The 16,128-nt window shown below is 41.6% G+C and overlaps 1 protein-coding gene across 1 annotated transcript in view; it reads left to right on the top strand.

The window, feature by feature from the left end:
- Positions 1 to 16,128, top strand: part of col23a1b (collagen type XXIII alpha 1 chain b) — a 467,238-nt gene that overhangs the window by 343,995 nt on the left and 107,115 nt on the right. The window contains 4 exon segments of the mRNA XM_072912513.1: positions 4,535 to 4,561; positions 4,652 to 4,678; positions 10,090 to 10,116; positions 14,059 to 14,085. Of these exon segments, the coding sequence (XP_072768614.1) occupies positions 4,535 to 4,561; positions 4,652 to 4,678; positions 10,090 to 10,116; positions 14,059 to 14,085 (108 nt within the window).

Genomic DNA, 16,128 nt, shown 5'->3' with positions numbered 1-16,128 from the left:
TACTGAGAGGACAAAAAAGTCAGCCTTTGTCACGTTCAAACACTGAGGACATCTATTAAACAAGACAAAAGGCAAGGAATCAAACAGAGACAGAATTCAATTTGGACTCAATATTGAGGAGAGACATGGCCACTGCACTCTCTGTACAGTCCTGCACCACGCTCTGACGAAGAAGGTTTTCGTCTCCTCATTTATTCAGATGTTCAATGTTCACGCACCAACACATGTCACAGCAGGAATGGGAAGTATGTAAAACAGTCATTGTTTTCGGTCGCTTTGAAGACCCAAGAAGAGGATTTCTCGGGCTTGGGCTCTTCCTGGATCCAGCTGGGGCAGGTGTTGGAGGACAATGGATAACCCCTCCCGTCTCCTGACCACAGCAACTTCAAGAGGGCAGCGGGTCGTAAATAGCGTTGACCTCGGTTACCAAATAGTTGGAAGAGAGTTTGTGAAATACTTCAGAGAGAGTGCGTTTAACACTTCAAAGAGAGTTCCTCTGGAAGTTGAGCAGATCCTGCCATCTGTCCGTGTTGAAATCACAGTGGCGTTTCACGAGCCTTCTTCCTCTTGTTAGGCCTCGAAAGACAGCATTCATAATACAACGTTTCTTTTGTGATAACTTACAAACAATTATTCCAACAGCCTTGGTCCCCTGAGGGTCAAATTTGGTTGCGAGACATCATAATGACCACATTCCTCCACTCTTTATAATCGTGACAATATGTCAGAATTATTATAAGATAATATCTACCGTGAAGCGTGAAATTAAAAACATCCACTTGATAGTACGCAAGGAAAGGGGCAGGGCCGTCTATATTTGAGGATAACACGCATCCCTTTTTCATTCCTTGCCTGCTGATTCTTAACAAGCTTTCAAATCATTCTTCTATTTCTATTCTAATCATTGAATTTTTCTATGTGAAATCTCTCTTGAAGTGTTCTGAACTCCTGTTTCAAGGCTTTTTTTCACAGATGAATTTATAGGACCTCTGCTGGTTGAACCTGTGTAGTGCACTCCATTTGAACCGCATCAACAGTCATTTCCACCTATTTCAATGAGTTGATGATTACGCTCATTGTCCAAGTTAAAGTATGTACTAGGGTTGTACGGTATACCGGTACTATATAGTACCGCGGTACTAATTAATCAAAAACGGTACTATACTCTGTTTTTTAACGGGCTTGACGACGCGTCGTCGTCACGTCATGTCATTGCTGGTTTTACGAGCAGAGGAGCATGTTCGGCAGCGCACAATCACGGAGTACTTACAAGCAGACACAGTGTGTAGACCAGGGGTGCTCATTACGTCGATCGCGAGCTACCGGTCGATCTCGGAGGGTGTGTCAGTCGATCACCAGCCAGGCATTAAAAAAAATAGTCCTAAAAATGAGCGATCATAAATCTTCACTATGACGTCACTTTCGTCACTTGATTGACATTCACGGCACCCGAGGGTCTTCTGAGATGACGCTGGCTGCTGCCAGCTCATTAAAATTACCGACAGGAAGGCGAGAAACACTTTATTTCAACAGACTCTGGCGCCGTACCCGTCGTCAAAACTCCAAAGACCGACTGCACAGTTGCACAGTTGCGCTAGCAAAACGAGTCTCAGAAAGCTGGCGTGCACAAGCTAGCAAGGTACGGAGTTTGCCGACAATGTATTTCTTGTAAAGTGTATACAAAGGAGTACGGAAGCTGGACAAATAAGATGCCAAAAACCAACCACTTTCATGTGGTATTGGACAGAAAGGAGGACTTTTTTTCTCCTCCATTCGAAAATGCGGACATTATCATCACTACTGTCTGATTCCTATCAATGCAAGTCATCAGAATCAGGTAATACACCAACTTATATTCTTGTCTTCATGAAAGAAAGGAATCTATATGTGTTAAACATGCTTGTATTATCTTTAAACACCTTTAACTTGTTAACAATATTAACTATATGTGTTAAACATGCTTGTATTATCTTTAAACACCTTTAAGTTGTTAACAATATTAACTATATGTATTAAACATACTTGTATTATCATTAAACACCTTTAATTTATTAACAATATTAACTATATGTGTTAAACATGCTTGCATTATCATTAAACACCTTTAACTTATTAACAAACATATATTTCATAAATAAGTAAATGTAAATGATATATATGAATGATGTAGATCCCCACGACTTGATCAATTGAAAAGTAGCTCGCCTGCAGAAAAAGTGTGAGCACCCCTGGCGTAGACCGAAAAGGGAGAACGGACGCATTTTGGCATAAAAACTAACGATAAAGGTGAAGTTATAACACTGAAACGCCCTCAGGAAGAGGTGCTTTAAGACATGGCTAACTAGCTAGCGGCTAATGTCTATCCGCAATCGGCAGTGTTTTAGCTACTTCTAAATCACTAATCCTCGCCTTCATGGCGACGAATAAAATAAGTTTCTTACAAGTATCATGCCTGCAGGACGAGGAATAGCTAGACATGCTTCACTACACACCGTCGTCACAATGTAAACAAACGCCATGAGTGGATCTATACCTGACAGCCACTGTAATGATACCAAGTACAAGAGCGTATCTCGTCGATGCTACTATGATTACATCCATATTTTTTATCGTCGCAAAATCTTTTTTTTTTTTTAATTCATATTCATCCATCCATCCATCCATCTTCTTCCGCTTATCCGAGGTCGGGTCGCGGGGGCAGCAGCCTAAGCAGGGAAGCCCAGACTTCCCTCTCCCCAGCCACTTCGTCCAGCTCCTCCCGGGGGATCCCGAGGCGTTCCCAGGCCAGCCGGGAGACATAGTCTGCCCAACGTGTCCTGGGTCTTCCCCGCGGCCTCCTACCGGTCGGACGTGCCCTAAACACCTCCCTAGGGAGGCGTTCGGGTGGCATCCTGACCAGATGCCCAAACCACCTCATCTGGCTCCTCTCCATGTGGAGGAGCAGCGGCTTTACTTTGAGCTCCCCCCGGATGGCAGAGCTTCTCACCCTATCTCTAAGGGAGAGCCCCGCCACCCGGCGGAGGAAACTCATTTCGGCCGCTTGTACCCGTGATCTTGTCCTTTCGGTCATAACCCAAAGCTCATGACCATAGGTGAGAATGGGAACGTAGATCGACCGGTAAATTGAGAGCTTTGCCTTCCGGCTCAGCTCCTTCTTCACCACAACGGATCGATACAGCGTCCGCATTACTGAAGACGCCGCACCGATCCGCCTGTCGATCTCACGATCCACTCTTCCCTCACTCGTGAACAAGACTCCGAGGTACTTGAACTCCTCCACTTGGGGCAAGATCTCCTCCCCAACCCGGAGATGGCACTCCACCCTTTTCCGGGCGAGAACCATGGACTCGGACTTGGAGGTGCTGATTCTCATCCCAGTCGCTTCACACTCGGCTGCGAACCGATCCAGTGAGAGCTGAAGATCCTGGCCAGATGAAGCCATCAGGACCACATCATCTGCAAAAAGCAGAGACCTAATCCTGCAGCCACCAAACCAGATCCCCTCAACGCCTTGACTGCGCCTAGAAATTATGTCCATAAAAGTTATGAACAGAATGGGTGACAAAGGGCAGCCTTGGCGGAGTCCAACCCTCACTGGAAACGTGTCCAACTTACTGCCGGCAATGCGGACCAAGCTCTGGCACTGATCATACAGGGAGCGGACCGCCACAATCAGACAGTCCGATACCCCATACTCTCTGAGCACTCCCCACAGGACTTCCCGGGGGACACGGTCGAATGCCTTCTCCAAGTCCACAAAACACATGTAGACTGGTTGGGCAAACTCCCATGCACCCTCAAGGACCCTGCCCAGAGTATAGAGCTGGTCCACAGTTCCACGACCAGGACGAAAACCACACTGTTCCTCCTGAATCCGAGGTTCGACTATCCGGCATAGCCTCCTCTCCAGTACACCTGAATAGACCTTACCGGGAAGGCTGAGGAGTGTGATCCCACGATAGTTAGAACACACCCTCCGGTTCCCCTTCTTAAAGAGAGGAACCACCACCCCGGTCTGCCAATCCAGAGGTACTGCCCCCGATGTCCACGCGATGCTGCAGAGTCTTGTCAACCAAGACAGCCCCACAGCATCCAGAGCCTTAAGTAACTCCGGGCGGATCTCATCTACCCCCGGGGCCTTGCCACCGAGGAGCTTTTTAACTACCTCAGCAACCTCAGCCCCAGAAATAGGAGAGCCCACCACAGATTCCCCAGGCACTGCTTCCTCATAGGAAGACGTGTTGGTGGGATTGAGGAGGTCTTCGAAGTATTCCCTCCACCGATCCACAACATCCGCAGTCGAGGTCAGCAGACCTCGACTGAGAAAAGTATCGAAATACATTTTGGTACTGGTACCAGTATCAAAATGATGGTATCGGGACAACCCTAGTATGTACAGTATGTGGAAACATGTTTTGCAATTATTAGAGGATTATCTAAACCACTGATGTCATGGTTTTATCATCAATTCCGAGCCAGCAGGTCTCCCCCAAAATGTGTGTTTTATTCATTCTCTTTATGTGTTTCCTAACAGGGTCCACTTGGCTTGGATGGCAAACCAGTGAGTAGAGCGTAAATCACAAATACAGGGAATGTGTTTAGGCCGGATCGGACACGCTTGAACTCTAACTGTGTTTTTAACTTCTTTCAGGGTCTACCGGGTCTCAAGGGAAGCCAGGTACACTCTTCACACACACACACACACACACACACACACACACACACACACCTGTTGGCGTGTTCTTAGCCCACGTCAGCACTTGTCATTTTGCACCAAAGGAATTCCCACTTACGTAGCAGTGGGTCCATGTGGGTGTTTGGTCTGCTACCTCATCAGTCACTTTCACTGTTCCTTAGGGAATGTTTCAAGTGGAGTCAAAAAAATTCCCCCCAAAAAACCTCCTAAGTCATTCCTGGTTAGTGTTGGACTTGGGGATCGGTCAGAACTCAACTACACCAAGTGCTGAAAGCCCCTTTGCACTTCACCTCTGAATCCCATTCGTCGGCCTTCCCCTGGAATGGCGCTAGACTCCGTGACACCCCCAGGTGTTGCGTGGAAGTCCAGCAAATGAGATACACACCAGTGAGTAAAAGTTGGGGATGGACTCTAAAGCTTTCCACATGAGGCCATCAAGGCACCCGTGTCCGGTCCCTTTGACCTGCACCACGAGATGCACCTTTTCATTGGGTCAAATAACCACCACAGATTTTACATCTTGATCTCCACTCTGCAATACTGAACTGCCGTTTAGAATAGAATGCATCTTTATTGTCATTGAACATTGTGCAACGAAACTGCAAGCAAACTTATTTAGCTGCAAATTCATAATGACACTTAAAAAAAACATAAGAACAAAATGTTAGATCCACTATAGACTGGACTCTCACAATATTTTGTTAGATCCACTATGGACTTGACTCTCACACTATTATGTTAGATCCACTATGGACTGGACTCTCACTATTATGTTAGATCCACTATGGACTGGACTCTCACACTATTATGTTAGATCCACTATGGACTGGACTCTCACACTTATGTTAGATCCACTATGGACTGGACTCTCACACTATTATGTTAGATCCACTATGGACTGGACTCTCACAATATTATGTTAGATCCACTATGGACTGGACTCTCACACTATTATGTTAGATCCACTATGGACTGGACTCTCACTATTATGTTAGATCCACTATGGACTGGACTCTCACAATATTATGTTAGATCCACTATGGACTGGACTCTCACAATATTATGTTAGATCCACTATGGACTGGACTCTCACAATATTATGTTAGATCCACTATGGACTGGACTCTCACACTATTATGTTAGATCCACTATGGACTGGACTCTCACACTATTATGTTAGATCCACTATGGACTGGACTCTCACACTATTATGTTAGATCCACTATGGACTGGACTCTCACAATATTATGTTAGTTCCACTATGGACTGGACTCTCACAATATTATGTTAGATCCACTATGGACTGGACTCTCACACTATTATGTTAGATCCACTATGGACTGGACTCTCACACTATTATGTTAGATCCACTATGGACTGGACTCTCACTATTATGTTAGATCCACTATGGACTGGACTCTCACACTATTATGTTAGATCCTCTATGGACTGGACTCTCACACTATTATGTTAGATCCACTATGGACTGGACTCTCACTATTATGTTAGATCCACTATGGACTGGACTCCCACTATTATGTTAGATCCACTATGGACTGGACTCTTACTATTATTGGGCCTCACCACCTCACCATGAGGCAGTAAAAATATATTTCTCATTATTAATAGGTATATTGCATTTCAGTATGTTAATTGAATCGCATAGCTTATACATTTGTCATTGTGTGTATTTCAGTTTAAAAATAAATAAAAATAACAGTCCAGTGCAAAACAAAAGTAAAGATAGGAAAGGACAAAGCAAGATCAACAACAATAAAGAGCCTAAATGGATTAATCTGCTTTGGAACTTTATTAAACGTCTTGGATTGTTTGTTAGCTGTCTGCCTGTGTGTGTAGTTAGTATGTTCCAATAGCAGTAGAAGTGCACTTTTTGGAGAGCTGTATTATTTTCAGTTTTGTGCCCAAGGGACTGATTTTATTTAACACTATATTATTATTTAGAAGAGTAACTTGTGGAGTTCCACAAGGCTCGGTATTGGGGCCTAAGTTATTTTTACTATATTTAAATTATATTTGTTCAGTATCAAAGAAATTGAAATGTATTATGTTTGCAGATGATACAAATGTATATTGTTCAGGAGAAGACTTGAAGGAAGTGTTGAGGATAATAGAGGTTGAGTTGATTCAGCTAAAAAAATGGTTTGATATCAATAAGTTATCATTAAATGATAAGAAAACTAAATTTATGGTGTTTAGTGGTGCAAGGACAAAACTTGAAGTAAAATTAAAATTAAATCAAGTGGAAATTGATAGAGTATATGAAACTAAATTCTTGGGAATAAAAATTGATCATAAATTATGTTGGAAACCGCATATTGAATATATAAAGAGAAAAATATCCAAATCCATTGCCATTCTTTATAAAGTAAGACACATGCTAAATAAGAAATGTCTGCATATGTTATATTATTCTTTTATTTTTCCATATTTAACATATTGTGTTGAAGTTTGGGGAAATGTTTATAGAACAAACATAGACCCAATAATTAAACTTCAAAAAAGGCTCATTAGAATAATACACAAAGCGTGCTACTATGAACATACCAATCCATTATTTATAAGTTCTAATGTGTTAAAATGTTCAGATATTGTGTTATTAAAAACAATGGAAATTATGTGTATTCTTAGGTTATTTAAATTAAGAGGAGAAACCCATAATTTACGGGGGGTATTGATTTTTGAAATAGGTAAAGCAAGAACAAATATTAAGTACAAATGTATTTCAGTTTTAGGAGTTAAATGGTGGAACAAGCTCAGTGATGAGTTGAAGACATGTACTTCTTTGTTAAGGTTTAAGAAAACATTGAAAGGTGAGATAATTGAAAATTATAAAATATAGTAACAATTACTTTCATCCCATTGATTTTGATTTTTTTTTTTTTTACATTGATGTTCCAGGTAATCTTATTTTCAGTGAAGATATAGGATAGGCAAATATAAGCTTTGGCTTCAGCCTATTCCTTTTTCGGTCATTCTTTTTCTCTTCTTTTCTTTTCCTTTTGTGTGTAAATGTGTATGATTGTTATACTGTATATCAGAAATGGGACCAAGTCATTGTTTTGCAAGTCACAAGTAAGTCTCAAGTCTTTGCCCTCAAGTCCGAGCCAAGTCCCGAGTCAAGACAGGCAAGCCCCGAGTCAAGTCCAAAGTCAAGACTGGAAAGTCTCAAGTCAAGTCCTAAGTCCTGCATTTTGAGTTTCGAGTCCTTTCAAGTCCTTTTAACCACAGACTAATATATTAACACAGATTGTGTATGCTTTTCAAACGCTGTATTTATTTATTAAAACAAGTGCATTTTAAATTGCAGGAAAGAAAATTGTGCTGACATTGCACTTTATAATAGCACTATTAACCAGTCATTTTAAACATTAACTCATTCCTTTACAGAACAAACACATTGAAAAATAAAGTGCAAATGTACTTATTTGTACAAAAGTGTTAACATTGAAAAAACATGACATATACGTGAACATAACAAAAAAGTTGTACTTTTTATATGTCAGGGCCCTATGCTGCATTGCATTTGCAAAAGACCAAATTAGCCAAGAGTCTGTCAGTCATTTGTGCACGATGGGGGCGTAGTATGATGCCACCATGGCTGAAAACTCGCTCCACTGGAGCACTGGAGGCAGGCACTGCCAAGACTCTCATGGCCACTCGGAACAGTGAAGGAAGAGTCTTCATGTTCAATGCCCAGAACAAAAGGGGGGAGAGAGTTGTTTTGGGTTGGTGCACTACTTGTAAGTGTATCTTGTGTTTTTTATGTTGATTTAATTAAAAAAAGAAAAGAAAAAAAAATTATTTCTTGTGCGGCCCGATACCAATCGATCCGCGGCCCGGTGGTTGGGGACCACTGAGGTAAACAACCAACAGTATGTCAGAAAGCTAGCTAAAACGGTACACATATTCATAATATAGTATACATTTTAACTGACCTTTATTTGACTATTTTTGTCTTTTTTTAGGTGGCTAAAATACGCGGTGCTGCTGACCGCCGTCTAACGTTACGTGTGATATATTGACTAACGTAACCCTGCTTAAAAAAAATCACTGAACAAAAAGTATGAATAAGGTAGTGAACTGCAACAGATTCCCGTGTTTGCAATAACGTTATAACGTTAGCAGTGAGTTTACAGCCTCACTGATTTAACTACACAGCAAATAAAAGTCACGTTACTTAGCCAATAAACGTTATCTTACATTCAAAACTTACCGTTCTTTGTGCAACTTCAAATGCCGGACGAAGTTGGAAGTTGTTTCCTCTCCATCAGTAATTTTGGAACCGCATGTGTTGCATACTGCAAACCGTTTTGTGTTGACCACCTCGTAATTTTTATACCCAAACAAAATGATTTTAGGTATCATTTTTTGTTCACTGGCGTGTGGTTTGGACATGTCTTCTTCGTTGGTTGTCCTGCAATTTGATTGGATGAATGCTGTGTGATGAAAACAAAGTAGATCTAATTTGATTGGCTGTTGTACTGAGAGCACACCAGCTGACACACGCAACGCTGATAGACAAGTACACAATGAAAAATACGGAGCGCTCCCGAATAACTTTTTCATCTTTGGGTTTTGGGGAAAGTAGCAAGTCATGTCAAGTCATGTCAATTCAAAAGGCTCAAGTCCAAGTGAAGTCACAAGTCATTGATGTTAAAGTCTAAGTCGAGTTGCAAGTCTTTTTACATTTTGCCAAGTCGAGTCTAAAGTCATCAAATTCATGACTCGAGTCTGACTCGAGTCCAAGTCATGTGACTTGAGTCCACACCTCTGCTGTATATGTATAGTCTGTACTCTTAAACTGGTCACACAAAATGGTTAATGGTTGATGGTTGATTATATGACCGAAATAAACTTATTTAATTCATTTATACACCTATAGTGATCACAGAGACAGGTTGTTTTTGTGTTACTGTATATATTTGTTTTTCTGAAAAATCCCACTTAATAAACTTTGGGTAACAGCAGTCAAGATTTATTTTTTATTTTTTTTAGGGGGGTAACAGTCAATATTTATTTATTTTATTTTATTTTTTTCTTATAAAATAAAAGTGAGCTTTTGTTAAACCAAATATTGTGTTTTTTTTCCATATACAACAACCTATCTGGATTCGATAAGAGAATCGATAAGGAATCGGTTCGATAAGAGGATTCGATAATAGGCTCGAACTCGATAATTTCTCATCAAACATCATCCCTAGATATGGGTCATTGGGTATTGTTTTTAACTTTGTAAAGCACTTTACATTTCTTTTATGTATGAAAAGCGCTTTATAAATAAAGTTTGATTTGATTTAATGAAATGCCTCAATATGCTTTTTGCATGATTTATATTGACCACATTTGTCCACTGATCTACTCCTCTTCCACAGGGACCACAGGGGCCCAAGGGAGATAAGGTATGTTTCCATACAACCTGTTCGCTAAGCATTTTTTTTTTGCATGAAGCAGGAGCGACCACACGGGCACTAACGCCCTCCCACATTCACATATTCACGGGGCATCCATCAGAGCAAGCGTAGACTACATGTCGAAATGTAGGGGCTCATGTGTCTCGCAGCATTCTCACGTAAGGGCACTTAACAGGTTCACAGGCCTCGATGATAGCCAGATGTTTTCCCGCTCTCCGAACCGCCGGCCAAGTCAGCGAGACGATCGCAACTGTGAGCGCCGCATCGTGCAAAGGAGCCTTTTCCTACGTGGTCTCGATCAATCCACTAGGTCTAATAGATAAGTCGGAATGGCCAGAACAATACGGGCGGACATAAACAGCATTCATCAAGGTCTGACAGGTGCGGGTTGCGAGTGTAAGATGATGCTGAAGTATGGAAAACTGGCAGCCGTCATGTAATCATGCGTCCTGGAGTCCTCATCAGCAGCATTGGAACTGTCAGAGGGTTCCGTTTGGATCAACATCCTGAGCTCGTTCAGGGACAAATGACCTTCGAGCATACTTGCCAACCCTCCCGAATTTTCCGGGAGACTCCCGAAATTCAGCGCCTCTCCCGAAAACCTCTCGGGACAAATATTCTCCCGAAAATCTCCCGATTTTCAGCCGGAGCTGGAGGCCACGCCCCCTCCAGCTCCATGCGGACCTGAGTGAGGACAGCCTTGACAGGAGGACAACAGGGTGACAAGAACTAAATCATCCAGACTAGAGATAAATTGTATTATTATGTTTTTCTTACCTAAAAATAAATATATTTATTAATTTAAAAAAAAAGAAAAACTAAATACATTTTTACTATATTTTGCTAAAAACATCAAAATTAATTGTATTTTTATTTGTATTTTTTCTGACTCCTTATTACTTCCAGGCATTAGAATTATACATTAAAATAAACATATTTGAAATAATTAATTTTAAATTATCATAATAATTAATTTAAAATGACCATATTTAATTATTAAAATAATTGCTTGTTTATCAACAACTTTAGCATTTTATTCATTACATTTTGAAGCTCTCAGAAGCCAAGTTATGTTATATTCCTTAAGATTTATTTATGCAAGTTTGAAGTATCAATTATCCAAACACAGATTTGTTTGCATATTTTCAGGATATATATATATTAGAGATGCGCGGATAGGCAATTATTTCATCCGCAACCGCATCAGAAAGTCGTCAACCATCCGCCATCCACCCGATGTAACATTTGATCAGAACCGCACCCGCCCGCCATCCGCCCGCACCCGCCCGTTGTTATATATCTAATATAGACGATGCAAGGCATTAGTGAGGTTATAAAGCTTTTGCCTGTTAAAGAAAGGAGACTGATCCAATGCAGTACAGACATTCGCGTGCCACGCTGTCACGACCCAGACGCACACCAGTGCGCAATCATATGGGAGCCGCGCTGAGCGCACCTCCAAGTGCGTCTCGCTGCCGGTGACGGCCGGGTATGGGCCCGACGCTCCAGCGCCATCCATTTTCAGGGCTAGTTGATTCGGCAGGTGGGTTGTTACACACTCCTTAGCGGGTTCCGACGTCCATGGCTACCGTCCTGCTGTCTATATCAACCAGGGTGAGCCCCACCCCTTTCGTGAGCGCACTGCGCGCGGAGTGACCCCTGTTACGTGCCCCCGGCAACAGGGGTGGCGGGCAGGTAAGCTGCGCGGGCGGAGCGCGCGGAGTGACCCCTGTTACGAGCCCCCGGCCACGGGGGTGGCGGGCAGGTAAGCTGCTTACCTGCTGCGCGTGACGCCGGCCGCGGCGAAGGCGGACGAGGCGGGGTGTCGGTGCGGTGGGCGCGGTGGTGACCCTGGACGTGCGTCGGGCCCTTCTCGCGGATCGCCTCAGCTACGGCTCCCGGTGGGGCCCTCTCGGGGGAAGGGGCCTCGGTCCCAGACCCCGGTGAGGCGTCGGGGGCCTTCTCCCCTCCGTAAAAGTGTCCATCTCTTTTCTTTTTTTCTTCTTCTGTTGTGGCATATGCTGCAGGTGCCTGCTCGTTTTTCGTATGTGGGTAACAACATTTAACTATGTATATATATTTACCAATTGGTTTAACTGCCACCCGCCTGAATCTATTTAAAATCTCTTTTTTTTTTATTTCAACCGCCCAACCCGACCCGACCCGCGGATAAAATCTAATTTTTTTAAATTTCATCCGCCCGATCCGCGGATAATCCGCGGACTCCGCGGTTGTGCCCGCAAACCGCGCATCTCTAATATATATATATATATATATATATATATATATATATATATATATATATATATATATATATATATATATATATATATATGTATGTATGTGTGGGGAAACAAATCACAAGACTATTTCATCTCTACAGGCCTGTTTCATGAGGGGGGGTACCCTCAATCATCAGGAGATTTTAATGGGAGCATTCACATACCATGGATTATATAGGGCACAGAGTGGGTGGGTACAGGCTGGTGTAGGGGTGTGGTGATTGGCTCATGTGTTACCTAGGAGGTGTTTCCGTCTGTGGCGGCATGCTGTTACAATTTCGCTGCGCTTGTTGAGGGATGACAGGTCTGGACGGTAAATAATAAACAGTTTTTCTTTCAAGCATAGGTTGCATCTTTTATTACCACTATTGTAAGGTGTGCTGGATGCAAGAATTTGCCATGTTATTGAATATTCAACATTATTGTCTTTGAGGTCCCAAATGTGTTTGCTGAGTTCTGTGGTATTTCGCAGGTTTTTGTTCCTGAAAGAAGCCTTGTGATTGTTCCATCTGGTTTTGAATTCTCCCTCGGTTAATCCTACATATGTGTCGGATGTGTTAATGTCCTTGCGTGTTACCTTAGATTGGTAGACAACTGATGTTTGTAAGCACCCCCCGTTGAGAGGGCAATCAGGTTTCTTTCGACAGTTGCAACCTTTGTTGGTTTTGGAGTCGCTCTGTCCGGGGGCCGACGGCTCATTTGCAATTGTTTTGTTGTGGTTTGAGATAATTTGTCGTATATTGTTCATACAGCTGTAGCTCAATTTAATGTTGTTCTTGTTGAATACTTTTCTTAGGGTGTTGTCTTTGGGAAAGTGTTTGTCAATCAGATTGAGGAATTTGTGTCCAATGTTAGTTGAGACGTTTTTGCTGTATGGGGGGTTGTACCAGATGATGTCGTTTCGTTTTCTGTTCTTTTTCGGTTGGTTTCCTGGCGTGGGTTCATAGGTGAGGGTGAAATTGTATCCGCTTTCATCAAGGGCTTTTTGGTACAGGGGGGTTGCTTGGTCAAATTCAGCTTTGCTAGATGACAGCATTGATAGCCTTTTATTAATTCCGGTAGGTATTCTTTTCGTGGTGGTGGGTGGGTGGTTGCTGTCATGGTGCACGTATTGGAGTGTTGTGTTGGGTTTCATGAATGGTTGGTAGCTGTTATTTCTCAGGTTGAAAGTGACGTCAAGGAAGTTGACGGTTTGCTTGTTGGCTTCAATCGTGATCTGTAGGCCGTTCTCTTTGAAAATTTGGCATATGCGCTTCTTGGTATTCTCGCTGCTCCTTGGCGAGGCGCGACACACTGCCAGTCCGTCATCATCATATATATATATATATATATATATATATATATATATATATATATATATATATGTATATGTATGAAATACTTGACTTGGTGAATTCTAGCTGTCAATATACTCCTCCCCTCTTAACCACGCCTCCAACCACGCCCCCCCCCCCACCACCACCCCCCACCTCCCAAAATCGGAGGTCTCAAGGTTGGCAAGTATGCCTTCGAGATACTTTTTCTTCCTATTCTCAAAAGTAATTTATTGGCTTGTCAGTTGCAATTGCCCCAACAGTATTAAGTATTTACTCCCCTGTACAGAGATAATGATTGATAATCCTTATTTTCAATGTTTTTTTTATTCCAGGGTGACCAAGGAGACATCGGGCCGAGGGTAAGACACACTTTATAGAAATAAGTGGGACACTTTTCATTTTTGCATGAAGATTTGCGGGTAACTTTAATATTTGTACCTGTACGGTACCGATTCCCTGGTACGGTACAGTGGGTCCAAATGTCGGTACTTGTGTATGTTTTTTTTTTTAATTGTGTCATGACTTGGTCCTGGGTGTTTGCTTTTCCGGAATGTTGGCTCGGGCGAGACGGGAATGTAAGTACATGATTTATTTAATATATCAAAAAAAAAGTACAAACGGAAAGTGCGCACAGTGGCGGAGAACAAACTATGAAACCAAAAGACTATAGCATTAATAAACAAAAACTTACTTGGCTTGGACAAAAGTAGCAGCATGAAAGATGGACATGAAAACAAGTGTCAGGAATGTACAGAGCATAAATGTGAGATGTCGCCAGAACGACAAACTGAAAACAATGAACTTAAATACTATAGACATGATTAGTGAAAGCAGGTGCGTGACTCAAAACGTGAAACAGGTCGCAGGTGAAAACTAATGGTTGCTATGGTGACAAAACAAAACAAAAGTGCACAAAAAGTCCAAAAACAAAACCGAACATGACTAAAACAAAACATGATCACACAGACATGACAGATTGATCGACTGATTGAGACTTTTATTAGTAGATTGCACAGTGAAGTACATATTCCGTACAATTGACCACTAAATGGTAACACCCCAATAACTTTTTACACTTCTTTAAGTCGGTCCACGCAAATCAATTCATGGTCATTTTATGTGCTAACACATGTTTTTGTACAAAACCCCAAACCAGTGAAGTTGTCACGTTGTGTAAATGGTAAATAAAAACAGAATACAATAATTTGCAAATCCTTTTCAACTTATATTCAATTGAATAGACTGCAAAGACAAGATATTTCATGTCCGAACCGAGAAACGTGTTTTTTTTTTGCAAATAATCATTAACTTACAATTTAATGGCAGCAACACATTGCAAAAAAGTTGGCACGGGGACATTTTCACCACTGTGTTACATGGCCTTTCCTTTTTTTTTTTTTTTTTTTTTTTTTTTTTTTTTTTTTTTTTTTTTTTTTTTTTATGTCCTGTCCAGCTTCTCAGGCAAATCATATAGTTGATGTAGATGCCCATGTCGGCTGTTCAGATTTACTTTACAAAAGAGAAGTGTAGGATACTTCTCTTGTTGCCTTATTTGTATTTGACTTTATTAAATGTATTTATATTATCATTTAGTGCAGCCGGGCCGGAGCAGGAGGGGATAGAAAGAGAAAAAAAAAGAAGACAGAGGGGGAAATTGTGGGGACAAGAGGGGGATTAGACAGAGAGACAAAAACAACAACAGCAAACAACAACAACAACAACAATAGAGCAACATCAGCAAATATGACATGTACAAATATGATGGTAAAAGTAATAGCAAATAAGCAGTTAGCGAAAAATAAAAAATAATACAGAAATGACAATGAGCATTATTACACTACAAATGGATCAATACAAATACCAATAGAAATAGCGCTATTGATAATGAACAATACCAATAATTTACCTTTATTATCAACAATACAGTTGTTTAAATGCAACAATACATATACGTAATGATAACTTGAGATACGAAAGAATGCAGAAAAATGGAGGGGGAGAAAGAGAAGCAACCTACATCATGGCCTTTCCTTTTAACAACACTCAGTAAATGTTTCCAAACTGAGAAGACCAATTTTTGAAGCTTCTCAGGTGGAATTCTTTCCCATTCTTGCTTGATGTACAACTTAAGTTGTTCAACAGTCCGGGGGTCTCCATTGTCATATTTTAGGCTTCATATTACACCACACATATTCAATGGGAGACAGGTCTGAACTATAGGCAGGCCAGCCTAGTACCCGCACTCTTTCACTATGAATCCACGCTGTTGCAATACATGTCTTGTCTTGCTGAAATAAGCAGGGGCGTCCATGGTAACGTTGCTTGGATGGCAACATATGTTGCTCCAAAACCTGTATGTACCTTTCAGCATTAATGGCACCTTCACAGATGTGTAAGTTACC

This window comes from Nerophis lumbriciformis, linkage group LG36 (assembly GCF_033978685.3).
Source record: "Nerophis lumbriciformis linkage group LG36, RoL_Nlum_v2.1, whole genome shotgun sequence".
NCBI lineage: Eukaryota > Metazoa > Chordata > Actinopteri > Syngnathiformes > Syngnathidae > Nerophis > Nerophis lumbriciformis.
Note: the sequence above shows the minus strand (reverse complement) of the source record. Positions and strands in the feature narration are given on the sequence as shown.